Raw genomic sequence first — 27,083 nt, forward strand, 5'->3', positions numbered from 1 at the left:
CTGTGGTCATGGTGTAAATAGCCAATCAGAGCCTTATAAGCCATCTTTCCCTGTCATCTCCCCTCCTGGCTGTCAAATCGAGAGTGCTGAGGAGTGATCTCATCTAAAATTAGCCCACCCCCCTCCTCTTTTTTGCTGTGCACACTGGTCCGTGTCTTCTCCATCTGTTCAAGCAGGAAAATACTCCCCAAAAAACTTGCTCATGGAAGAAGAGCACAGGTGGAACACTAAAAAATGGGAAAGAATGATGGTGCTTATTGCTTGTCCACAAACAAATTAGTAACCAAAGCAGACGTGTCTGTTTGTACCACTGATGTTCCCCCTCGGTTCTTTCAATATTGTAAAGTGAGGGAATATATGCTTTGCAAGGCTGTAAATGAGCCACAGGCAGGCGGGAGCAGCAGAGGAGGGTAAGAGGGGTGCAGTCATCTGACACTGCTCCTCTGATGTTCAGCAGCCGAGTGTAGGAGGCCAGGAGCGTGTCACACTATAGGACACTCTCTGCTTGTCACTGTCAAATCATTGGAAATTATGTAGAAGAAACTCAGCACTTATTCTGAATTTGTCCAGTACTCCGAAGTGAAGTACAAGGCTAAGCAGACAGAAAACAACACTGTCTTATTACTCATACTGAAGAAACGCAGCAGGCTTCCTCCTGTGCTCGTTCTCCGCTTCTTAACTAGATCTATGTGCTGGCCAGGTTAAGGAGCCACCAGATCAGAGCTTTAAGGTCAGGTAAACGTGCAGCTGGTGGCACAAGCATTAAGCTCTCAGCGGGGAGAACAATAAGCCCATGTGTGGAAAAACAACACAGCCCTTGGAGAAGCAGGCTCGTCAGTTCCCTGCAATGATTCCCTCTGCACAGTGCCTTGCTAATTCCCTGAGCACGATCACCTTCCTCTGACCCCGGAAGCGGAGGCCGAAAGGGAATGGCCATCTTACCTTTCATCGGATCCTGCTCCACTCGCATGATGTCAATCAGGGAGCTCTCCAAGGAGTGCATGTTCAGACTGTCGTACATTCTGGAGCGGTCCTGAAAAATAAAGGGGGATGTTTGTTAATTTGACAGACTTTAATGAAGAAAGCACACACCATGATGTATGTGCAAATTTAACACACATTTGTTATTTGGCTTATAAGCATTAAAACCCTTGAAACGTGACTATTGGGCTTAACACGCAGGTGGTTTAGGTGTGCAGGGACCTCAGCTTCAGATTAACATTCTTTCCATATTATTTTTTCTATTTAAGAGCCTGGAGGTAAGTCTGTGAGGGGCTAGTCAACTATAAGAAACATTTGTTTACATCCTAGTGAGTCGTATACCACAAGGTGCCTTACAATGAGTTGCACAAGGATTTATACCAATTTGCAATTCCACATTTTGTCATGTAACAACCACTGCACATAAAATCACTGGGATTTTATGTGACAGAGCAACATCAGTAGCGCATAGTTGTGAGGTTAAAGGAAAGGCCTGTTAGAGACCATTAGTGAACAAACAACGTAATCAAGGGACACAGCTGACAAGAACAGACGGTTAAAGCAGTATTAGGTTATAAAACAATATCCCAGGCTTTGAACATCTCATGGTGAACAGTTCATCTAAAACATACACAGCTTGGATGGGTCAATCTGCTGAAAGGACTAGTTATTAGCCGTGCCCCCCACAAATATGGCCTGTATGGTAGAGTGGCCCAAAGAAAGCCCAGAAGACCATATAGTCCAGATTGCAGTGATTTGGGAAAGCTTATCTCAAGCAGGGAAGGTTAAACTGATCACAATTGACGGGAAGATGGATGAAGTTAAATACAGGACAATCCTGAAGGAAAACCTGTTAGAGGCTGTGAGAGATGTTTACCTTCCAACAGGATAGCAACCCAAAACATGTAGCCATACTCTAAATACACTGCTCAAAAAAAATAAAGGGAACACTTAAACAACACAATATAACTCCAAGTAAATCAAACTTCTGTGAAATCAAACTGTCCACTTAGGAAGCAACACTGATTGACAATCAGTTTCACATGATGTTGTGCAAATGGAAAAGACAACAGGGGAAAATCTTTGGCGATTAGCAAGACACACTCAATAAAGGAGTGGTTCTGCAGGTGGAGACCATAGACCACTTCTCAGTACTTATGCTTTCTGGCTGATGTTTTGGTCACTTTTAAATGTTGGTGGTGCTTTCACACTCATGGTAGCATGAGACGGACTCTACAACCCACACAAGTGGCTCAGGTAGTGCAGCTCATCCAGGATGGCACATCAATGCGAGCTGTGGCAAGAAGGTTTGCTGTGTCTGTCAGCGTAGTGTCCAGAGCCTGGAGGCACTACCAGGAGACAGGCCAGTACACCAGGAGACGTGGAGGAGGCTGTAGGAGGGCAACAACCCAGCAGCAGGACCGCTACCTCCGCCTTTGTGCAAGGAGGAACAGGAGGAGCACTGCCAGAGCCCTGCAAAATGACCTCCAGCAGGCCACAAATGTGCATGTGTCTGCACAAACGGTTAGAAACCGACTCCATGAGGATGGTATGAGGGCCCGACGTCCACAAATGGAGGTTGTGCTCACAACCCAACACCGTGCAGGACGCTTGGCATTTGCTAGAGAACACCAGGATTGGTATATTCACCACTGGCGCCCTGTGCTCTTCACAGATGAAAGCAGGTTCACACTGAGCACATGTGACAGACGTGACAGAGTCTGGAGACACCGTGGAGAGCGATCTGCTGCCTCAAACATCCTTCAGCATGACCGGTTTGGCAGTGGGTCAGTAATGGTGTGGGGTGGCATTTCTTTGGAGGGGCGCACGGCCCTCCATGTGTTCGCCAGAAGTAGCCTGACTGCCATTAGGTACCGAGATGAGATCCTCAGACCCCTTGTGAGACCATATGCTGGTGCGGTTGGCCCTGGGTTCCTCCTAATGCAGGACAATGCTAGACCTCATGTGGCTGGAGTGTGTCAGCAGTTCCTGCAAGATGAAGACATTGAAGCTATGGACTGGCCCGCCTGTTCCCCAGACCTGAATCTGATTGAGCACATCTGGGACATCATGTCTCGCTCCATCCACCAACGTCACGTTGCACCACAGACTGTCCAGGAGTTGGCGGATGCTTTAGTCCAGGTCTGGGAGGAGATCCTTCAGGAGACCATCCACCGTCTCATCAGGAGCATGCCCAGGCGTTGTAGGGAGGTCATACAGGCACGTGGAGGCCACACACAATACTGAGCCTCATTTTGACTTGTTTTAAGGACATTACATCAAAGTTGGATCAACCTGTAGTGTGTTTTTTCACTTTAATTTTGTGTGTGACTCCAAATCCAGGCCTCCATTGGTTAATAAATTTGATTTCCATTGATGATTTTTGTGTGATTTTGTTGTCAGCTCATTCAACTTTGTACAGAACAAAGTATTCAATGAGAATATTTCATTCATTCAGATCTAGGATGTTATTTGGGTGTTCCCTTTATTTTGTTTGAGCAGTGTATATTGCAGCTGTGATTGCAGCGAAAGGTGGTTCAAGTATTGAGTCAGAGGGCCTGAATACAAATGCACATCACACTATTTGTAAAGAAACTTGAAAACCTGGTATCCTTTTTGTTCTGTGTCGCAATTTTGCACAATTTTACGTTGGCCGACTGCATGAAATTGAAAACATTCAAAGGAGATTAATACTTCAGCAAGGTTCTGAATAAAAAACCATCAAAGCGGAAATATATTTAGCTTCTAATTATCTGGTGTTAAGGTGCTGGCTTATATATCACCTTTAATTATTCTTATGTCAATAAGCACGCCTTCGGATACACAGCACATGGAGAAACTCTCCAATGAAAAAGCGTCCTTAGAAAGTTGTCAGTGATGCTCAGTCCTCTGACAGAGATTAATCTGCTTTTCTCCTGTTAAATTAAGAGTCAGAATTGCAAACGGGCAGCTACCTATGTTCAAATGAGAGAAACCCAATATTTTAATGGAGATTAATAATTCTTTTAAAATGTGACTGAACAGATCGTTTGAAGCAAAGAGTTCATTCAGTTGATTAGGCTGTTCTGGAATAGGTAAGGCTCTCACAGGCAATTTCAGCCCAAACAATGTTGGTTGGGAATTATTCTGAACGCTGAAACTGAAGGAATGGGTGACTCTCGCTAACTTTCCTCAGGCTCCCTCCCGTGTGATGATGAAAAGGTGACGCTTCAGAGATACAGTCTGTTAGTGACTGCCGAACATTAAGCAGAAAGGAAGGAAGGAAAAGACTTGGAATCTGAAAAATTTCTGTTTATGGAAATGTATCCATGAAGTCGGGCCTGTTTCCTGGAATGGAAGCGTTGTTCTTCTTGGCACTGATACCACAAATAATACAAACTCACAGCAACAGTCGCACAACTCAGTGGCAACGTTATGCAAGCTGATATCATTAGTTTAATTTGAATGAGTCGCAGCCACAGCTCTATTACTCTCAGAATTGACTTATGTAAATTAAATGTAATAAAACGCACTTAATGAATGTAGGAAAAATTTAACCAGTACAGTTAAAAATGTCATACTGCTTGATGATGCTTTATTAAATATGGATTATTAAATCAGCCATTTAGGAGACAACAAATTAGGAGACAAAGATGTCCAGATATAACCTCATGTAAAGTCAGGGAAAATTTCTATCAACAGTATCTGCCTGAATGTCTTCGTGGTAGCATTTTACAAGAAAAACATAAGGTCATACGCTAAAGGACAGCTTGAGGAAGTCTGGATAATGTCTGGAAAACCACATCCACATATTGTCCAGAGTTTCCCTCCTAGAACAGACGACTATACCCTGTTAAGAATACAGTATGACGAACACACAATACTTTTTCCTTTAGGTTTTTTTGCACAGTATCTGTGCTAATCAGTCATGAGCCTAAAGTGACATTACGCTGGCTTCGGAGACACATAGAAGGATTAGGTTTAATATCTAGTCAGGCCAGTTCTCACATTTTCCGTTCCTAATCGCTGCTCCTCCAGTTAATGATGAGTTGCGAAGTTTAGCGTTGCAGTGCATGTGAGGATACAGCTTACATAAGATACTTATGTTTCAGTTTCATTAATTAAAGTCAGGGGTTGATTTATGTGATACAAAAGAAATATTTTTATGTGCTTATCCTTTTATAGCTTGTAATAACTGAAAAATCCATGGCTTACTTCTACTTAAAATGGATTTCACATCAAAAACAACTGATGTAAATGTAGGTCTCGCCTCTCTTTTACTCCACTTTTGGTGAAAGTGGTAGAGCTCCTCCTAGCTAAATGATATGCTAACTATCTCAGGTCTGGTGGTGCTCATCTCTTACATGAGTTTGTTGTGCAAAACTTGGCTCCAGAGGTCATGAGAAATGATGACCCTCTCACACCCTCTAAATAGTTGGGTTCCAGATTTTTGAGCTGAAAAAAACAAATCCAGCAACTAATATGTAGTGATGGAGAAATTGTTTGGTCCATAATCAAAATTGATCAATTTTCTCTTGAGTGGTTCTGAGCAGTGGTGGGCAGGCAAGATATTAATAAAATGTCATTTAAATGAAACATTCTGGACCTTAGAGACAAAAACAGAATTGGCCCCTCTAATCAGCAGATTAGGAACTAAAGAGACAAAAAAAAAAAAAAAAAGAATTGGTACCAGCTGGTCAGAGCCCAATCAGTGCATCTCTAAACCCAAACCAACCAATGGGTGCTTTATGTCAGTACCAGTGAAGACCTGCTATACGTATAAATAAAACAAGTTTTGCCAGTCGCACCAGACTTGGCAACAATTAAGAGGACATGTTGTATCAGCGAATTTCAGTCTGAACCAACACATTGTAAAAACAAATGATTTACAGCATCTTTCCAGACGTGACATGATCTCCCAAATTTTCACAAAGATGACAGCTATTCCAAAAACGTCAATTTTCCTCTGAAGTGTTTTAACTGCAGTTGTTATTTAAACGTCCTTGAAGCTTTAATCTAGTCCAAATTAAAACATTTTCTGGTAAATTACAACCAGGATGAATAAAGTCAATATTTTTCCCAAAAATACACACTATACACACAGGCTGGGGTCCGATATGATTAAAGGATCAATTCACATATCTTAGTTAATGCCAGTCATTTGTATTCAGTTCCTAAGAGTCAATGCACCAAGAGACTGAAATGTTTGCCCATTTTTCACAGCAAAATAACCAAAGTTCAGTCAGACTGGATAAAGAGCGTCTATGAACAGCAGTTTTTAGGTCTTGTCACAGTCTCTCAATTAAATGTAGGTCTGAACTCTGACTGGATCAGTCTAATATATGTATATTCTTTACACTTTTATGTGTCGGGTCATTGTCCTGCTGGAAACTGAACCTCTTCACCTCAGTCTTAAGTCTTCTGCAGCCTCTAGCAGGCTTTCCTCCTGGACTGTCTCATATTTATCACCATCCATCTCCCAGCCAACTGTGACAAGCTTCCCTATTTCAGATGAAAAAAAACCTTAACACAGCACAATGCTGCCACCACCATGTTTTTCAGTGGGGATGGTGTGTTTTGCGCATTTAAGCCAAATGTTCAGTCTTTGGATTGGAAACTGAGGTTAACTTACACACAGGTTGAACCTTTGCGTTGGTTCACCACGTACAGTAAAATACTGTGAAGTTTTTAGTTTTAAAGTGACAAAATGTGAAATTAGCAAAGAGAACAGGAGAGAAGCAAACAGATGTAAATAAGGTGGCTAAGAACAAAATGCATACTATACAGACATAAACAAATTCAGTTTTGTTACACGACTTGAACAATGAGCTAATCTAACACTGAAATCATCAAATAACAGATCAGCACACGTACCTGCAGCGGCAACATGGCGTTGCTGTTGCTGTCCGTGCGAAACATGTTCTCCTCCATCCAGGACTTAGGCCCCAGTGATCCTCCAGAGCGCGGGAACTTCGGGGGAGCGATGACGTTGCTGGAGAAGGGCTTCTTCAGGGGCGAGACGTGACTGACCGAACCGGGTACCCCCATGCCGTTCCCTCTGCGGTGGTCCCGGCCCCAAGACATCCCCCCGGAACCCCAGCCATTCCCGTGGTGGCTCCCCCACGGGGATGGTTTCACCATAGGCTGTGCGAGCAACAAGGAGAGGGCACGCACAGGTTGACAAAGATCATAATACATAAATAAGCGGTGCATGAGCATCTGTGTAAGAAAATAATAATATTCCATTCAATGTTATCCCTTATTTCCCCTCGTCAGCCACTGCCGAACTTTATCTGCTCCTGTAATGGGTGGGTAGATAAGAAGATTTAGAGCTTAAAGACTAATACTAAGCATCCCGTGCCCTGTGACACCACCACTGTAACTTAGACACTCTCTCCACCTGGACCTTGTGCCTCCTGCTCAGGCATCATCCACTGAACCTTTTTGGCAATCCCATGCGGAAATCATATGAAGAGGCTTCAGGCTTTCCTGGGCTACCAAACCTAAATGTTTTCTGAGCAACTTCCTAATCTGATAAAAAGATCCAACAAGATAAAAACTAAAAATGGATTTGCTCAAAAACACAAATAGGTGTTTCTGATGTGTACTCCAACTGCTAACTGATGGAAATGAGTGGAGGTGGTGTTACTGTGCTATTATTTCTTTTTATGAAGCAAAGAAGCATTGCAGAGAATGTCAGAAGTTGTTTAGTGTAATATAACCACCCTGTGTGTCAGGGTGAGGAATATGTTATTACAAATGAATGAAAACAAATAAGAGCAATTAATCAAAAAAATCAATTAATGTTTAAATGTGTGCTTTTGGAATCTAACCAGTCCTTAAACTTAAAAAAAAAATTCTAATCAGATTTTGGTTGCTTGTATATCATACATCTTCTGTCTTAGCAGAACATGAGAAACAGAGAAGACGTATCAGGAAATAGTCTGGTGACCAAAATCGGACATTCATTTGGCCCTGATCAATGATCAGCAGGGCGGAAGTAGAAAAATCGGATTTTTCCCCTTGTTGAGTAAACACACCATGCCAAAGTGCTCACAGGTCATTGTTGACAGCAAATCGCTGCAATGGTTTAAGTTGTTACTAAGGGAAGAATAGCCAAAGCTAGCTGTTTTCTGTTTGAGTGAGGTGTTAAAAAATTAGTCAGAGGATGTACAAAAAAAAGCTGTTAGAGCATGGCAGGAGTTTAGTCAGGCTGCCTCATTGAGAAGGAGACGTCAGCAGATAACAGTCAGTCAAACATACTCCAGCAAAGTTACTCTGTTTTATCCTTTTAAAGAAACCAGATCTCTGTCATGTAACATGCTGGATCCTGACATCGTCTCTGGTTCTAATATAACCAATGATTGATTGCACATAAAGGCTGCTTAAGGCTTCATTAAACATAAAATAAATGACTACTAATGATCTAATGAATTAACACATAATAAATCTAAGCATTTTCCTCTCCAATATTATTATAAGTTATTATAAGTTAAAGACCAATGTTATTTATTTTGAATGGGCTTTGAAGAGAATTAGTAAAAAATGTTTTCTAACAGTCTAACATTCTTTTGCAATTTCTATTCAATTCAAACATACTTTATTAAAGTATTTTTTGATTGGCTGATTGATTTATTGATTTTTTTTTAGTATTTGATCAGGGTGGGGTGAGGGGGCCTACAACGATCAAGTGAGTGTCTTTGTTGCTTTCATGCAAATATATTTACAATAGAATCAAAGGAAAGGGTTAAAGGGTGAAGAAACAACACTGCAGAAGCCCTACAGTCACACCCAGTCACACCCATGCTCCCATGCACACACCCAGTGTGTAAATCACATGAGAAACCTGAAGCTGAAGGCTACCAGCTCCTAAAGCTTCCTTCTGCAGAGCAGGAACGTTCCTGTCAGCCTCTGCTGTCTTTCCTCAGGGTGTGTCACACTGGCTGTTTTCATTTCAACCAAATAAGCACCCATTTAGAACACAGAACCCTGCGAGCCTTTGTATTCCCACTGAGTGAACCACAAGACATCGATGGTTCGGCACCATGTGACTGCATCCCACTGCCAGCTTTCAGGAGAGAACAACAGGAAGATTCAGTGATGCTCACTTGTTCCAGTGTTCCTCACTCCCCAAGAAACACACATTTGAACCCATTTTAAGGTCTTAGTTCTGTGCTGTCACAAGGTGTTCCCCATAACTTAAACCATTATTTTAATTAACAAGTCCTCAATTTCTGAATTTAAATGATAAATTTACTTTAGTTCCAGTGGGTCTTTAAAGTATATTTTTCATTAAATCCTGGTTAAAATACTGGTACACTTTCAAGTGATGGGATGCTGTACAGCAGCTCACCTGGTGTTGGTTGTAATTGTTCCTCTGCTGCAGGAAGGCGCCCTGCTGGGGGTGCATCTGGGGACTGACCGGGGACCTGCGGCTCTGCGGCTGCTGAGGCACGCTCATCTGAGGCGAGAAAGGGCCGCTAAAGCCCTGCACGTTAATCCCGGCGCACGGATTAGCCGACACCGGCGAAAAGCTCTGGAAAAAGGCCGGGTTGATGGAGGAAGGGATGCCCGGGTAGAAGCTGTTCTCGGAGTCCGTGTTGGGCATCTGGCTGATGGCGTGTATTGGGTTGATGGAGTTGACTGTAGGCGGGGGCGAGGAGCTGGTCTGCACGGACCAAGGGGTGCCGAAACCGGAGAGGGAGGGCGAGGACGGACCGCCGCTGGCGCTCTGAATCTCCTGGGTGGGGAGGTTAGGGAAAGCGGCGCCCAGACCCCCGGACAACATATTGCCGGTGCTGCTGCTGCTACTGCTGCCATTGCCGTTATTTAAATGGTGTGCGATGGGGGAGTCCATCTGGATCTTGTTTAGATTTACAGAGGAAGGCGATGGCGTCGCAGCATCGGCCTCAGCCGCCTCCACAGCAGAGCCGCGGGGGTCAGCAGCTCTACAGAAGGGCTGCAGGTGACTGAAACGTCCCTGGGGTGGGAGCGACTCTGCCGGGATAAAGTCTAACTGCTGATGTATGCTTCGGCAGTGCTGAAGGTCACAGGGGGACTGCGTCGGGCAGAAACGTTCGGTGAAAGCGATCTTCTGGGTTAGGCGGCTGTAATCCGACGTGAAAGAGCTCAGCTGGCTCTCGGTCTGGATGGCTTGCTTTGCAGATTTGCTTTCCGCGCTGCTGCTGCGGTCGTCCTCTTCGGCTGATGGAGGTAACTGCGTGGCTGTCACCCCCACAGGCTCATCCTGCATGTTGTGCTGATGCGCAGCAGCTGACAGGAAAAGAGGGGACGCGGCGCCGCTTCTGAAGGGCGAACCGAGGAATAAATTACTCTCAGGAAACTGGCAGGGCGCATTCGCTGTATCCGTACGTCGACTAATTCTACTAATACTACATTCGGCGTTTTAATCAAGCGAAAACGCTTTAAAAGATCTCTGTATTTAGCCAGCCTTTTATCTGTGTGTGGTCTTTCCAGCAGGGACAAGTAAGTGAATTGGCTGGAGGTGGAGGGGGTCAGGCCTAGGGCAGAAATACTCGCCTCGTCCTCGACGTAATCTCTTATTTTCTACCTAAACACCGAGCTGTTTCGGCCTGGTTACGCGTAGCCTAGCCTGCGCGGTCCATTCCTGTCCGAACCTTGCTGCCCCCCTCCTCCGGTGACCGGCTGGGCTGCTGCGGTAGAGGATTAAAGATCCCCGACTCAAACCACGTCACGGCCGCATCACGCCTCCTTGCGCCCGCCTCGAGCCTGGAGCCGCAAAGACAGCCGCATTGTTTACGTCACTTTTTCATTATTCATAAAGTGCAGTAGGCCTACACGCCCTCACTACACCCCCGAAAGTAACTTAGAGCAGGGCGAGGCACCATATTTTACTGTACTGTTGATTATTACTGGGTTGTAGAAATGCATTCTGCTGTTGAACGCAGTAATGAGCCTGTATTACGTGCTCATTACTATGGAGTGCCAAAAGTGCCACAAATCAAAAATAAATATGTCTTTCAACAATTATATACACATTAAATACATAGCCATATGTAATTACTGAGATGCCATTAGCTTATTACAAATGTAGTCTAATCATTACATATGGAAATAAAAAAAGTAAAATTATTTATTAGTCTTTTTTATTTTATTACAAAAATGTTTTGGTTCCTGTTTTCCAGTGACCCTAACATCTAATTGCAATTTCAATAATTTAATCACAGATTCAAAAAATAATTTATTTATTTGTTTTTTTAATTATAGCATTTTTGGACCAGGATCAGTCAGTGGGTGGGGCTAACCACTATTGTTAAGGGTGACATGCCTGCAGTTAACTTACTGTGCAGGTTTACCAATCAGAAGTTAGGGTCTATTAGGCTACGTTCCCACTGCAGGTCTTAATACTCAAATCCCATTTTTTCAGAAATCTTATTTTTTTGTGTGGTCATTCCCGTTACTTTGAAAATGTCATTATAAACAAAAAGTACATCATCAAGCGCAGCACAACAGTATACATGAAGAATTAGGTGTTATGATTTAAGTGTACAATAGAAGCCATTTATTGTGTCAACAGGTGCAGTGTGGGAAACACATTAAAAGGAGAATTAAACTCTTTATTTTTCCGTTTTAGGGAGGTCTGACTGCCAATTCAGCACAACAAACTATTTGGATACGGAGACACAGCCAGCAATGGTGGGGCTAATATCCCTATATTAGCAACTTTACAGAGACCGAGTCAGAACTTTATCATGTCAAGGGCAACTTTTGATCATATATGTCAGCGCCTCTCCTCTTAACTCCACAGGCAAAAGACTTGATGCAATCCAGTGTATTGGACTGCAGCCGGGGCAGATCATCACATGCTCGGTAACCTCGATAGCATTTTAAAGTCCACTGTTTTAACAGTTGTATATAAATTTTGCAAGACAAACTACGTCCCACATCCAGACGGTTCCTATGAGCCATTCAATTAGGCTTTAGGGTTTACTGTTGTGCTGCCCTTGACGACGCTTGTATTGTTCTTATGCACATGCGGGTCAGTTTGTAGCCCCAACATTTTCAAAATAATGGGAACGACCACACAAAAAAATCTGATTCCTGAAAAAAAATGACATTTGAGCATCAAGACGTGCAGTGTGAACATTCACATTCCAAAAACTCAGATACGAGTCGGATTCTGGACCACATATGAATGTGGCTCAAATGAGACTTGAAAAAGTCAGATACGGGCCAGATCTGAACGTTCCCACTTGATATAAACAGCCTGACCTGATCACCCGACCCCAAAAAAATCAGGTTTGGGCCACATTTGCCTGCCGTGTGAACGGAACCTTAGATGGGACACCTTGGTACTTGAAATTATATGCTGCACAGCAAAGCAAGGACGATAAAATTATTTAACAGAAATATAATTATTTATGACTTTATTGTATCTTAAATGTAAAATGTATGGAATATCCAAATTTAATTATTTCATTATTGATTTCCTAAAGTAGCATATTAAAAATATATAGGCTATTGATATATATTTTTTTATGCATTTATCACCTATCCTAATCAATTTACTATATAATGTATATGTATCGAAAACAATATATATGTGATGGCTAATTTATTTATTTGATTTTGGCACTATTGTCCCTCCATAAGTATGTTGTTACACTATATGAGAAAATATTTTATTCACACTTTGCAAACCTAATTTATATAAATGTTATATTTAATTTAACAATCTATCTTTAATGTGGTTAAAATGCCCTTTTATCCTAAATTACTCGCCATAATCCTTAAAATCAAAGGACTACATTTACTAGAGTTCCTGCCAATCAGTTTTCAGTCCACAGCCATTGTGTGTGCGTCTGCGGCAGCGTCACATTACCAGACGGCAGCTTCTAAATATAGTTTTCTATGTCAGCTCTTGTCAGGGGAAGACGAATCTCCCATCGACTGACAAGCAACCCCACCACCATAGTTTAGATTAGTTCATCTAAGCTTCTACAATTAAATAGAAGGAAAAAGCAAAAGTAAAAAGAAAATGTAATAATTTATTTCAATTATGCTTGATCACCAAAACCTTATATAACTTAGAAGAAATGTATTTTGCATATAATATGTTAACAGAAATTACCTCTTTTTCCTTTTCTTTTCAAGTAGTATCTACAGAAAAAAAAAGGCTTACACTTACTAATCTATTTTAGGCAACGTGCTCCTGAAATGTATTCCAAGCTCAGATTCAAGCAGCAAAAAATAAAAAAAATAAAAAATCTTTAATTACAGCTCTTTTTATAGCTGCAAATGTTTTTTCAAACATGTGTCCAACTGATACACGTTGGACACATGTTTTATACAAACTTCAATTCTCTTGGCGTATAATGGAAGATAATAAGTGACTGATATTTGAAAGTGGTGCACTATAAACAGCACAAAAATGTACATTAAATAAACAAATGTTGCAAGTCATTAAAACATGTATTATTCTGTCATAACTTCTTATTAATGAATAATTATCATGCACATAAAATTTGTTTCACTGGGGAGCAAGTTGCCACTTGAGGAGACCAGTGGTGTGGCCAATCACACTACTGGTCTCCTCAGGTGGCAACATTGCTTGTTTTGACAAAAAAAAAAAAAAAAAAGGTCTATGGTTCTTATGCCTGTTTTTTGTTGTGTGAACGTGGCATAATGTTTGTTTAAGAACATCATCAGTTAGGGTCCTTTCCTATTTTAAGACAGAATCCAAGAAAATACCCTTGTGGTATTCCTGCATGTGAATGTGGTTCCTAATGAGGAGGGTGGATATGGGAGCAGCAAAGCAATGTGTGTTATCAGTCTGCCATCTGGTCCCAGCTAATAGTGCTGGCTTATCTGTAGGCACAAACTGCAATCAGCATTCAATGTTTTTACAGTCAAAGCTGTTTCTGGACAAAATACCATGATTGCGTTTTATTGTTATAACAGTCTGAGATAAGGTTTTGAATGAAATACATTATCATTGATCGTTCCTCTATCGTTATTCTGTTCTGTCGATGGTTTCCCACAGTGTGAACACATTAAATCCATTAGTGACTGCCCTTCATCTCCAACCCCTGATGTCTTATTTTACCTTCTCCCCTTCCTCACTGCCCCTTGAGCTTCTTTTGAGTTGAAAGAAGACACCCCAATCATCGGGTCCCAGATGGGACAGTCCCAAGTGAGAGTGGGGGCAGGTGTGGTGGTTGCAGTTGCTGGTGAGCACCAGTGATTAGCCATGCCCAGTAAAGCGCTGAAGGGAGTTCATTGAGTGCAGCCAGCAGCTGTTGTCTGACGGTGAGGATGAGCTGGGGATGGGTCGGTGGAGGGTGGGGGGGTTTGGCCTAAACGAGTGAGATGGAGGTAGGTAACAGCTTGAAGAGTAGCAAAAGTGCCATTTCTGAGTCCAAGCTACTTTGCATGAATAGAAACATGATTAAAAAAAATCTTCTTCAGCAAAGTTCTGCCTATTTTAGTCACCTTTCTAATTAATTGTCTATAAAGAGTTAATTATGTAGTGTAGAACATTTAGACATTAGTGCATATTTTTCAACCATAAACCTATGAAATATTAAAATAAAGCAGCCCCGTTCACTTCAATCAAGTTAAGTTTTAACTCTCTCTCTTATCAGCACACACCTGGCGTTTCAAACCATATCAAATTTCAACATGCTCCTGAAGCCAGCTCTGTTTAGGCCTCTACCACACTTCGGCTGGAGTCGTCATAGCAACAGGTAATCTGCATCTCCTTTTGCATGCCTGATTAGTCTGTTTGGACTAAAAGCTCTGTCTCAAACTCTGTGTGTTTTGCAGGGTTGGGCTGATGGCATTGATAAGCTGGCTGACAATCCCATCCATCAGTGCTGATGACTGCTTTTGGATTGACAGGGTGTGCTCCACATCCTTTAATTCATTCTCTGCTCACAGACGTCTCTCGGTTACGAATATGTCATTAGGCTGAGGTGGGTCAAACATGCTTTCTGAGAGAATTCTGTGGGTCTGTAGACTATCTATATCCCATAATCTGATAATTAAGGTCTAAAATTGCAAATTACAAACCAAGTATACATCTGTATACTGTTAAGAAGAGTGTTTCCCCTTTCTGAGAACTCTTTAGTTATTGTATTGTAAAAAAAATGACTCCTTATTTTTGTGTTATACCAGGATCATTAAAGGTACATAAACAAAAAGTAAACCATAGAGACAGTTTCCAAATATGGCTCCATTAGTCTCGTATGATCATCTACAACAGCTGTAAAAGAAACTTGTATAATAGAGTTACAAGAGTTACAAGCATTACATTTCCTTTTGGGGTTAATAAAGTGTTTTTGAATTATATTGAATTTTGTCGTTTTTATTATTTTAATCGTGACATTTTTTGGCAAGCACAAATCTCAGTTTCCGCACAGAGATTTGTGCATTTTCTGAAGCAAATGTTTTCAAATTGTGAAGTTGGCCTCCTTGTATGGAAGGAATGCCAAAAGTAACAACATACCAACATAAAAAATACAGTAAATTTCTGCATCCTTAAATATGTTCTTTTTTGTGGTTTTGCACTAAGAATATATCTTTATTTTTGTTTGCATATTTCGAACATGTTTGCTATCTCATCCATGAGGGGGGTGCTGCAACACCCTGTGCACACCTATTTCCTATGGCCTTGATAGCAACATGCACTTAGAGACCACAGAGATATTAGATATGCGAGAGTTTGGCTGTTCTCTGAGAAAACTCAGAGATGTACCGAACAATCAGCCAGAGACACAGATGTGATGATTTTCCATTAATCGGATGTGTTCCTATTTAAGAGGGTATCAAAACTAAGAGCTCCCACCGTTTTCGGCCTATCAATGTATCAACCAACTGCATGTACTTTGATGCACTTTGTTTCAGTTTAATAAAAAAAAAAAAAAAAAAAACACTTTCGAAAAAAAAACTGAATACGATGATTGAAATCAGGTCAGATAGATGGGGCATTTGTGTTTGTATTTATGCCAAACCGCAATTAGGAGTTGGTTTGCACTCCTCAAGTGTGTTTGACAATAAATAATTCAACTCTAGTCCAACAGGGATTTAGGCAATTAGCTAAGAGTGTTGTGTCTTTTTGGGTAAAGATGTCCTGCATAAAATGGCAGACTTATTGTGGTATACTTTCCAGACCTCTGATCTAAGGTAAGGTAAGGTAAGTTTATTCATATAGCGCTTTTCAGCAACGAGACACTCAAAGCCCTGTACATACAATTACAATACAATCACAAAGCAAATAAACACAGATACAGACACAGAAAAACAAATCAAATGATAAAATCAAACAACAGAGGTCATTTAAAAAAGTAAAATAAAATAAAATAAAGAGAATAGAATGATGGACAAGAAAATGAAAGGAAATTTGGACTGAAAACGCAACTAATCATGCCTAGATGGCACAGTCGAAGGCCACTCTAAACAAATAAGTTTTTAATCTTGATTTAAAGCAACTTAGGGTTTCGGCGCTTTTACAGTTTTCTGGCAGTTTATTCCAGATTAGTGGAGCATAAGAACTAAAAGCTGCTTCTCCATGTTTGGTTCTGGTTCTGGGTATGCAGAGTAGATTTGAGCCAGAAGACCTGAGAGGTCTGGGTGGTTCATACACTGACAACAAGTCTGTAATGTACAGGTCCTTCTCAAAATATTAGCATATTGTGATAAAGTTCATTATTTTCCATAATGTCATGATGAAAATTTAACATTCATATATTTTAGATTCATTGCACACTAACTGAAATATTTCAGGTCTTTTATTGTCTTAATACGGATGATTTTGGCATACAGCTCATGAAAACCCAAAATTCCTATCTCACAAAATTAGCATATCATTAAAAGAGTCTCTAAACGAGCTATGAACCTAATCATCTGAATCAACGAGTTAACTCTAAACACCAGCAAAAGATTCCTGAGGCCTTTAAAACTCCCAGCCTGGTTCATCACTCAAAACCCCAATCATGGGTAAGACTGCCGACCTGACTGCTGTCCAGAAGGCCACTATTGACACCCTCAAGCAAGAGGGTAAGACACAGAAATAAATTTCTGAACGAATAGGCTGTTCCCAGAGTGCTGTATCAAGGCACCTCAGTGGGAAGTCTGTGGGAAGGAAAAGGTGTGGCAGAAAACGCTGCACAACGAGAAGAGGTGACCGAACCCTGAGGAAGATTGTGGAGAAGGGCCGATTCCAGACCTTGAGGGACCTGCGGAAGCAGTGGACTGAGTCTGGAGTAGAAACATCCAGAGCACCGTAAACAGGCGTGTGCAGGAAATGGGCTACAGGTGCCGCATTCCCCAGGTCAAGCCACTTTTGAACCAGAAACAGCGGCAGAAGCGCCTGACCTGGGCTACAGAGAAGCAGCACTGGACTGTTGCTCAGTGGTCCAAAGTACTTTTTTCGGATGAAAGCAAATTCTGCATGTCATTCGGAAATCAAGGTGCCAAAGTCTGGAGGAAGACTGGGGAGAAGGAAATGCCAAAATGCCAGAAGTCCAGTGTCAAGTACCCACAGTCATTGATGGTCTGGGGTGCCATGTCAGCTGCTGGTGTTGGTCCACTGTGTTTTATCAAGGGCAGGGTCAATGCAGCTAGCTATCAGGAGATTTTGGAGCACTTCATGCTTCCATCTGCTGAAAAGCTTTATGGAGATGAAGATTTCATTTTTCAGCACGACCTGGCACCTGCTCACAGTGCCAAAACCACTGGTAAATGGTTTACTGACCATGGTATCACTGTGCTCAATTGGCTTGCCAACTCTCCTGACCTGAACCCCATAGAGAATCTGTGGGATATTGTGAAGAGAACGTTGAGAGACTCAAGACCCAACACTCTGGATGAGCTAAAGGCCGCTATCGAAGCATCCTGGGCCTCCATAAGACCTCAGCAGTGCCACAGGTTGATTGCCTCCATGCCACGCCGCAATGAAGCAGTCATTTCTGCAAAAAAGGATTCCCGACCAAGTATTGAGTGCATAACTGTACATGATTATTTGAAGGTTGACGTTTTTTGTATTAAAAACACTTTTCTTTTATTGGTCGGATGAAATATGCTAATTTTGTGAGATAGGAATTTTGGGTTTTCATGAGCTGTATGCCAAAATCATCCGTATTAAGACAATAAAAGACCTGAAATATTTCAGTTAGTGTGCAATGAATCTAAAATATATGAATGTTAAATTTTCATCATTACATTATGGAAAATAAAGAACTTTATCACAATATGCTAATATTTTGAGAAGGACCTGTATTTTGGTGCTAAGCCATTCAGTGATTTATAGACTAACAGAAGTATTTTAAAGTCTATTCTCTGAGCTACAGGGAGCCAGTGTAAGGACTTTAGAACCGGGGTGATGTGCTCCACCTTCTTAGTTCTAGTGAGGACACGGGCAGCAGCGTTCTGGATCAACTGCAGCTGTCTGATCGACTTTTTAGGCAGACCTGTGAAGACACTGTTGCAGTAATCAATTCTACTAAAGATTAATGCATGAATTAGTTTTTCAAGGTCCAGCTGAGACATTAGTCCTTTAATCCTGGAGATGTTCTTTAGGTGATAGAAGGCCAACCTAGTTACTACCTTTATGTGCCTCTGAAGGTTCAGGTCTGAGTCCATCACTACACCCAGGTTTTGAGCCTGACTGGTGGTTTCTAGCTGTATTAACTGAAGCTGTGTGCTAACTTTTAAATGCTCTTCCTTTGGTAAATGGACTGAACTTATATAGCGCTTTTCCAGTCATACAGACCACTCAAAGTGCTTTACACTAGAGCCACATTCACCCAATCACACACCAATACGCAGATCAGTAGGCAACTTGAGGTTAAGTGCCTTGCCCAGGGGCACATTGACATATGGCAGGAAGTAGCTGGAATCGAACCCATAACCTTCTGATTGCAAGACGACTACTCTTCCTACTGAGCCACAGTCGCCTACAAAGTTTGGCCCATCCATGCATTGATTTCTTCTAAGCATTTACCCAGCGCTTGAATGGGTTCATGGTCACCTGGTGACATCGTAACGTATAGCTGTGTGTCATCTGCATAGTTATGATAACTTACGTTGTTGTTTATTAAAATCTGAGTTAGGGGGAGCATGTAGATATTGAATAGGATGGGCCCTAAGATGGACCCTTGGGGAACGCCACATGTGATTTTTGTGCTCTCTGATGTAAAGTTACCTACTGACACAAAAAAGTCCCTGTCCTTCAAGTAGGATTTAAACCAGTTGAGTGCTGTACCATAAAGGCCGACCCAGTTTTCCAGGCGCTCTAATAAAATGGAGTGATCAACAGTGTCGAATGCTGCACTAAGGTCCAATAATACCAGCACTGTGGTTCTTCCACAGTCTGCATTTATGCGGATGTCATTGAACACCTTGACAAGAGCAGTCTCTGTACTGTGGTGAGCAGGAAGCCTGACTGGAAGACATCAAAACAGTTGGTTGTTGTTAGGAAGTTGTTTAACTGTTGAAACACAGGTTTTTCAATAATCTTACTGATGAAGGGGAGGTTTGATATAGGCCTGTAGTTCTGCAGTAGCAGCTTGTCCAAGTTACTCTTTTTCACTAGAGGTTTGATAATTGCTGTTTTTAGGGCCTGGGGGAAAACACTTGACAAAAGGGACGTGTTTATTATTTGTGTTAAATCAGATGTTATTACAGGCAAAGCTTTCTTAAGGAAAGCTGTGGGTAAAAGATCGAGACAGCAGGAAGAAGAGCTTAGTTGCGGTACGATTTCTTCTAAGATCTACTGTAATGTACCAAGTAAAAGACTATAGCAGAGAGATGGGGTATATCACACCCATCCTGGTAGGTATGAACCAAAAATATATTGCTTGTTAGCCTGTTTTCAATCTGTCTGTGTTAGATGGACTTTCAGAACTTGATAAAATATAAAAAGCAAGTATGGTTTGCTCTTTTGACATGAAGGTGTATAGGACACAATCTGTGAATATACAGGGGTTAGACAATGAAACTGAAACACCTGTCATTTTAGTGTGGGAGGTTTCATGGCTAAATTGGACCAGCCTGGTAGCCAGTCTTCATTGATTGCACATTGCACCAGTAAGATCAGAGTGTGAAGGTTCAATTAGCAGAGTAAGAGCACAGTTTTGCTCAAAATATTGAAATGGACACAACATTATGGGTGACATACCAGAGTTCAAAAGAGGACAAATTGTTGGTGCACGTCTTGCTGGTGCATCTGTGACCAAGACAGCAAGTCTTTTTGATGTATCAAGAGCCACGGTATCCAGGGTAATGTCAGCATATCACCAAGAAGGACATCCAACAGGATTAACTGTGGACGCAAGAGGAAGCTGTCTGAAAGGGATGTTCGGGTGCTAACCCGTATTGTATCCAAAACACATAAAACCACGGCTGCCCAAATCACGGCAGAATTAAATGTGCACCTCAACTCTCCTGTTTCCACCAGAACTGTCCGTTGGGATTCAATATACACGGCCGGGCTGCTATCGCCGAACCTTTGGTCACTCATGCCAATGCCGAACGTCGGTTTCAATGGGGCGAGGAGCGCAAATCTTTGGCTGTGGACAATGCGAAACATGTATTGTTCTCTGATGAGTCCACCTTTACTGTTTTCCCCACATGCGGGAGAGTTACGGTGCGGAGAAGCCCCAAAGAAGCATACCACCCAGACTGTTGCATGCCCAGAGTGAAGCATGGGGGAGGATCAGTGATGGTTTGGGCTGCCATATCATGGCATTCCCTTGGCCCAATACTTGTGCTAGATGGACGCGTCACTGCCAAGGACTACCGAACCATTCTTGAGGACCATGTGCATCCAATGGTTCAAACATTGTATCCTGAAGGCGGTGCCGTGTATCAGGATGACAATGCACCAATACACACAGCAAGACTGGTGAAAGATTGGTTTGATGAACATGAAAATGAAGTTGAACATCTCCCATGGCCTGCACAGTCACCAGATCTAAATATTATTGAGCCACTTTGGGGTGTTTTGGAGGAGCGAGTCAGGAAACGTTTTCCTCCACCAGTATCACGTAGTGACCTGGCCACTATCCTGCAAGAAGAATGGCTTAAAATCCCTCTGACCACTGTGCAGGACTTGTATATGTCATTCCCAAGACGAATTGACGCTGAATTGGCCGCAAAAGGAGGCCCTACACCATACTAATAAATTATTGTGGTCTAAAACCGGGTGTTTCAGTTTCATTGTCCAACCCCTGTATATTAATACATGCCATACATTTTGACATGGTACACTTAACATTTACCCTTCACCAAACCTAATGGCCAGTGACTATTGCTCCATCTCTGATTGTAATTTTGCACAGTGATCCAGCAGTTTAAAGCTAGCTGATGGGAGGGCTTTTGTTCCAATTTGTGCCCAGCGTGGCCTCCAGGACGGAGGTGTCTTTGTTGCTGTAAATTGTCCCATTGTTGCATCTCTCTGGCTTGTGAATAGCTCTTTGTGTTTGCTGACTGATAAAGCTTCTGCAAACAGTCATCATGACCACACACACACGTGCATGGAGCAAAACACAGAGATAGGCAGTCAGGAGGGGTTGATAACAACGTTAGATCCATGTTGCAAACTTGTCTCGCTTTTAGTCTGGGGGTCTTCATTACAAGTCAGGTACACATCAAGTATCTTTTTTTTCAGAACCAGTCTAAAATATAAACTATGCGAGGCTCATATTTATTACATTTTATGGCCGTATGAGGAAATCCTGGGTTCAGGTTTCTGTGAGATGGGTCAATTTACTGACCTGCTACACTGGATTGGACAGTACAGTCCACTGAAAACTTATTTGCCCCTTTACAGATGTCCTCTGGTTTTGCTTGTTTTGTCAACCTTAATTGTTTCAGATCACCCAATCATTTTTATATCAGACAAAGATAACCTGAGTAAATACAAAAAGCTGTTTCCAAACAATAATTTCCATTTATTAAGGGAAAAACATCAATAAAATAGAGAAAACCAAAGAACAGCGGTGAAGATTCACATGGGTGAAATATGCTGCATGAGCTCATCAACGACTCATCTAGGAGGTCAGGCATCACTTGCCAAGTCCACTTCTGAATGACTCAGACAAACTAAATGAAGGTTTTGTTTTTAAGTGGCCTAGTCAAAGTCTGGTCTTAAATTTGATTGACATGCTGTCTTTGTACAGGCCTAGATTGGTTTGGTTACTTTACTGTATATGACCTTATATTGCTGTAGTTAAGCTAAAAGATCAGTCCAGCCCGAAGAATGATCTTTTATCATGTTTGATCAGTCTGTTTCTTTTGTTTTAGCTCTCTGTGGACTCTTGCTCCTAATTCCCAATATTCTAATGATTGCTTTTCAGTCATCATCTCCTTATCACATTTATTTGCTTTCTAGGTTTTAGCTCATGCTTGTGTTTGTGCGAGGGGAGGAGGGGATGTTATCTTTATGTCAGTGTAAATTTCCTTCAGTTGTTGCACAGAAGCCAGAGCACTGTTTTAAACACAAACACTCACATAAGGAGATAACTGACCAGGAGCCTTCTGTTCTCCATTGGCACACAAACACACAAATGACACACCCACATACTCTAATGCCAGGTCTAAACAGGGGTTAAAAACATATGGGGATGCCTGTTTTACTGTATAAAGGAGAAACAAAGGGCACAAGCAAGGGTAGTGTGTTTTCTGATTCAATCTTTAGAAGCAGCTGTTCACCCGTGCATTGCTGCTGGTAATGCAATTAGGCATTTGCTCACCTCTTTCACTGCCTGCATATATGTATGCCCGTGTTTGTCCATGCATCTAGATTGTTAGAGAGCATCTCATGTGTCTCTGGAGTGGAGCTGCAGCTGGGGGTCAGAGGTCATCTGTGACAGGTGTCTTTGGTTTACAGATGCCGTGTGGAAAGCAAGCAGGTGTAGCAGATATGGCTGAAAAAAGGATAATGTGTGTTTTCATGAACACCCCACTGATAATAACATGTGATAAACATCCTCATGTTTTGTCACAGTCTGATCCGTTCTGAAGTTACTTTGAAAAAATTGGGTCCAAATGAAGACATAAATTATTACTTTTTTTTTGGGATAAATGCTTAAATTTATAAGAGAATGCATAAGAAAATATAGATCTGGTCATTTATCAACAGGATTAGTTTTTTAACAGGTAGAAAGGTCAAAGTGCACACATATCTCAAAGTCTTTGGCTAAAAGGTGAAAAAAAAACATTGCACTGCTTTGCAATAGTAGTCACACCCCTTAACTTTTTCATATTATTATGTTACATGCACAACATTTGTTTTATGTGACAGATCAACACAAAGTACAACATGTATATGAAGAGAAAGGAAAATTATACTTTTGATTTTTTTAATACAAATTATTATTATATTATTAGCAGTGAAAGACTTACACTGCACATCACCCTGAACATAGGTAATATGGTGGTGGCTGCATCATGAGGTGGGGATGCTTTTCTTCAGCAGGGACAGGAAAACTGGTCAGAGTTAATGGGAAGATGAATAGAGCTCTATACAGAGTAATAGAGGATAAAAACCTGATAGATGCTGCGAAAGACTTGAGACTGGGGTAGAGGTTTACCTTCCACCAGAACAATGTATCCAAAAATATAGCCAGAGCTACAATGGAGTGGTTTGGATCAAAGATTTAGATCAAACCAAACCACATCTTGGCCAAGTTAAAATATTAGACCTAAATCCAATTCTAAATCTGTGGCAAGAGTTTAAAAATTATATTCACGAATGCAATAAATTGGACAATACAATTAAACTGAATGCAGCCATTTTGCAGAGAAATATGTACACAAATGTCAGTCTCTAGATGAATGAGGTGGCTGAACAGAAAGAAACAACACACATTTAAGATTTTATTTCTTGGAAGAAAGTTTTTATTTTTTACTTCCCAAAAATATGGTTTGCTGTTGGGGGCTAGCACATAAAATCCACATAAAACATGGTAAGGTTTTGGGGCGCGGGGGTAAAATGTGTGACAAATATTCAGAGGCTTCAGTCCTCTACACAGCCTTTGCGGGTTCAACTCCCAGCCCAGGCAACCTTTGCTACATGTCTTCCCCCTCTCTCCACCCTCTCCCTGTCTGTTTACTGTAAAAAAATAAAGCCCACTAAAAAAACACAGTAAGGTTTTTGTTTGCAATATGACAAATGTGGAAAAAAGGTTCAAGGGGTGTGAATACATTTGCATGTTACTGTATGTGTAATTCAAAATGTTAGTATAAGTATGGCTGACAATCATTTTTTAAAGAAAAGTTCTTAATGTTGACAGACAGCCATGATTGTAGCACTTCTCAAATTTATCTTACCAAGACTCTTCCTTTCCAATAACAAATATTCTTTAATATAATGCGTCTGAGTAAGATGTTAACTTTTCACTGGTGCAACAGGACAAATACGTACAGCATTTGGTATTTTTCTGGATCTGTGATTGACATTGCCTTTCTCCACATTAAAATGATAACAAAAGCTATCATAGACTGTTCTTTTGTATGTAAGATAGCCAACCTACAAATCTATAGCAATACTATCAAAGTATAAAGCCAAAGTACTAATTGTGTCTACTTAACATGATTAAAATAAGAACTATGAGAGGTTTGTACCTTTAATTCCAACCAGATCTTCTCATTTTACCTCCTCGCTGTAATGGTGGCAGCAACACTGCTTTACATTATGTTTCTTGAGAAAGAAGCATGTTTATATTTGGTAAGTGCCTTTCTGTCACCTCACCTCCTATTGCACTGCGCTTGTTCTCACTTCTTTAGTTTGCATCCCTCCTGGGGGCCACAGCAGGATGTGAGGAGGTGAGATGTTGGCAAATGAGATAAGGTGTCTCCTGACTGTTTTGTGTGCTTATCTGGTGTGTTGCAAGGCGTGTTTGATGAAATTCCTTGTATAATAAGTAAGACCTTCTATTTGATGACAATTGTTTTTATCTAAAATTAGGAAATTAAATTATTCCTAACCTGAATAAATTCAACATTGATTTAAGATTTTATTTCAGAATTATTTTCTCATAAAGACACATTTTCATTATTTCATTATCTTTAATTGGTGCATAAAACATCAAAAGAATGAGAAAAGACAGCATACGACGGTTAGGATGACTGATCAGCTGTCACTTGGATGTACTGATGGGGGAGTTGTTCTCTTGTTCTCCCTGGAGCGGATTGGTGTCTGTGTGCAAAGTAAAAGATGAATTTGCTTTGCAAAGTGAAGGTTAATAAACAAATATTTCCCCGAGGTCACCTCGGGACATTTATTCAGCAACAAGCACTGGTATCATGAAGTACAATACGCTAACGTTGCCTATAATACTTTAATACGTGATTAAACTATTATGCGGCAACAATTGGTGCTGATTAAATGTGCATGTTGTGTTTTGGTGATGTAAAATTTTAACATAGCATACAACTTATTATAATATATACAGTATGTATGAAATATATATTAGATTTAGAACATAGAAGTTTATTAAACTTCTATGTTCCCTGCCAAAAGAAGCTTCATGCCTCTGAAGAAAAGATAAGTTAGTATTAGTCCATCATCTTTTTTGAGATGGTGATTTCTCTTTGACACCTGGCAAAACAAGAACCCATACAGCATTCACAGATTAAAAAACACTATAAAACAATATAGCTAAAAGCAATAGCTTTTATAAACTGAGGATACTGAAAACATTAAACCTGAATATCTTTTTTCTTTAAAGCATGTTTGTGTAGATCAAGAGGATACGTTTGCTGGTGACCGAACATTTTACCAGCCTATTTGACAACCTGGTTCAGCTTATTCCTCTCTGTCTCTGGTGAGGAGGTTCCTATCCGAGAAAACCATATTAAAGGAGGAGACACTTTCAGTGAGTTCCCTATATACCAGTTTACTGAAAGTAGGCGGGTCTATCAACATCCTTCAGGACAGCGACCAGGGCCGTGTCATCAGCAAACTTCACGAGAGAGAAATCTATGCTGTTAAATCAAAATTCATTATTGTACAGTGTTAGGTATTAATTAGTCAAAGTCAGAGCAACGACACAGAGTCTCTGTTATCTTTCTGCAGTAAGAGGTAGCCACACTCTGCAGTGCAACTACAAAGTGTTGACGGCCTCCTTCTTTATTTATATGCTGACAGTTCGGGTGTTTGTGTGTGTGTTTTCAAAGTGGGAGTAGAAAATGAAACGGTGCGATTCAGCCTGGCCTTCAGGCTCACCTGCTGAGTTCATGTGTGCAGCTCAGTACAGAATGTACAAAGTCTTATGAGTGATAAACACAAGATACAAGTTTTCACACCCAACATACAGGGAGAACAGAAGTGGAGATAAGACACAACCTTGTGGAACATCAGTGTTTATGACACTGCAGTCGATCGAACATTACTGATACAGGTCGCTTTCTTAGGATCTCCCTGATCCACAACACGAGAGAGCTGCTGACATTCAGGTCACACAAGCACTTTAAAAGAATGTGCAGCTGGACAACATTAAAGGCAGTTGAGAAGTCCATGAACACATATGTACACATATATACGTGTCATAGTTGTGTAGAAGTATGGGGAAATTAACTGAAAAAAGGCAAGATCTGAATAACCCTTAAACTATTAGTTAATAGGAGAGGTTTGAAAGAACCTATATTTGGTCAAATGCTGGCAGCTGCAAGAATTTCCACCCAGAAGCAGAACATCTAAAGCGAAAACAAATCTGCAAGAAACTTGAAATTTCACAAGAATCTGTAGATAAATAATTCAACTCCTGGAAATGTTTGGCTGTGAAGACATCTTAGGAACATCCTACCAACAGAAAAATGTGATAAACAATGTACTTTAGTATTTCAGATTATGGAGATTTTGAAAACACTCTGCTTAATGTTAAATCATATCTGAGCTTCGAAGGGTGGTGTAAATTTGTTAGTTATGCAGTCAGAAAATTAGTAGTAATGTTGAAATAGATTAAAATAAGGACCAATACTAACATCAAAGGCCTGCATTTAGACAAGAAGTTTCAAGTGTGTTGATTCTGCCACATAATCAAGCTACTATTTAACTTTTATTTGGGCCTGCAAAATAGTTGCAAAAGTCACATTTCTTTGTGTTTACATTTACTGCTATGGTTTGTTGAAACAGAGGG

General features: G+C 41.0%; 1 protein-coding gene and 1 long non-coding RNA gene across 7 annotated transcripts in view; one reads left to right on the plus strand and one right to left on the minus strand.

Annotated features, from left to right (window-relative positions):
- Positions 1 to 10,824, minus strand: part of cpeb2 (cytoplasmic polyadenylation element binding protein 2) — a 25,785-nt gene extending 14,961 nt beyond the window's left edge. For 3 of the 4 annotated variants that reach the window (XM_047374904.1, XM_047374903.1, XM_047374900.1), the window contains exons 1-3: positions 9,314 to 10,823; positions 6,835 to 7,104; positions 943 to 1,033 (exon numbers count right to left, since the gene is read on the minus strand). In XM_047374904.1, the coding sequence (XP_047230860.1) occupies positions 943 to 1,033; positions 6,835 to 7,104; positions 9,314 to 10,213 (1,261 nt within the window). In that variant the 5' untranslated portion in view covers positions 10,214 to 10,823. Of the gene's footprint in view, positions 1 to 942; positions 1,034 to 6,834; positions 7,105 to 9,313 lie in introns of all 4 variants that reach the window. The other variant, XM_047374902.1, reaches the window with a different exon arrangement.
- On the plus strand, positions 9,799 to 15,429 carry LOC124873879. 3 transcript variants are annotated; one of them, XR_007039654.1, is made up of 4 exons: positions 9,799 to 9,925; positions 13,985 to 14,250; positions 14,586 to 14,687; positions 14,767 to 15,429. It is a non-coding gene; the product is annotated as an uncharacterized LOC124873879 (long non-coding RNA). The 3 variants fall into 3 exon arrangements; XR_007039655.1 differs by lacking the exon at positions 9,799 to 9,925 and adding an exon at positions 10,047 to 10,173; XR_007039653.1 differs by lacking the exon at positions 9,799 to 9,925 and adding an exon at positions 10,218 to 10,328.
- Positions 15,430 to 27,083: the final 11,654 nt, after the last annotated feature.

This window comes from Girardinichthys multiradiatus, chromosome 9, assembly GCF_021462225.1.
Source record: "Girardinichthys multiradiatus isolate DD_20200921_A chromosome 9, DD_fGirMul_XY1, whole genome shotgun sequence".
NCBI classification, from domain to species: Eukaryota; Metazoa; Chordata; class Actinopteri; order Cyprinodontiformes; family Goodeidae; genus Girardinichthys; species Girardinichthys multiradiatus.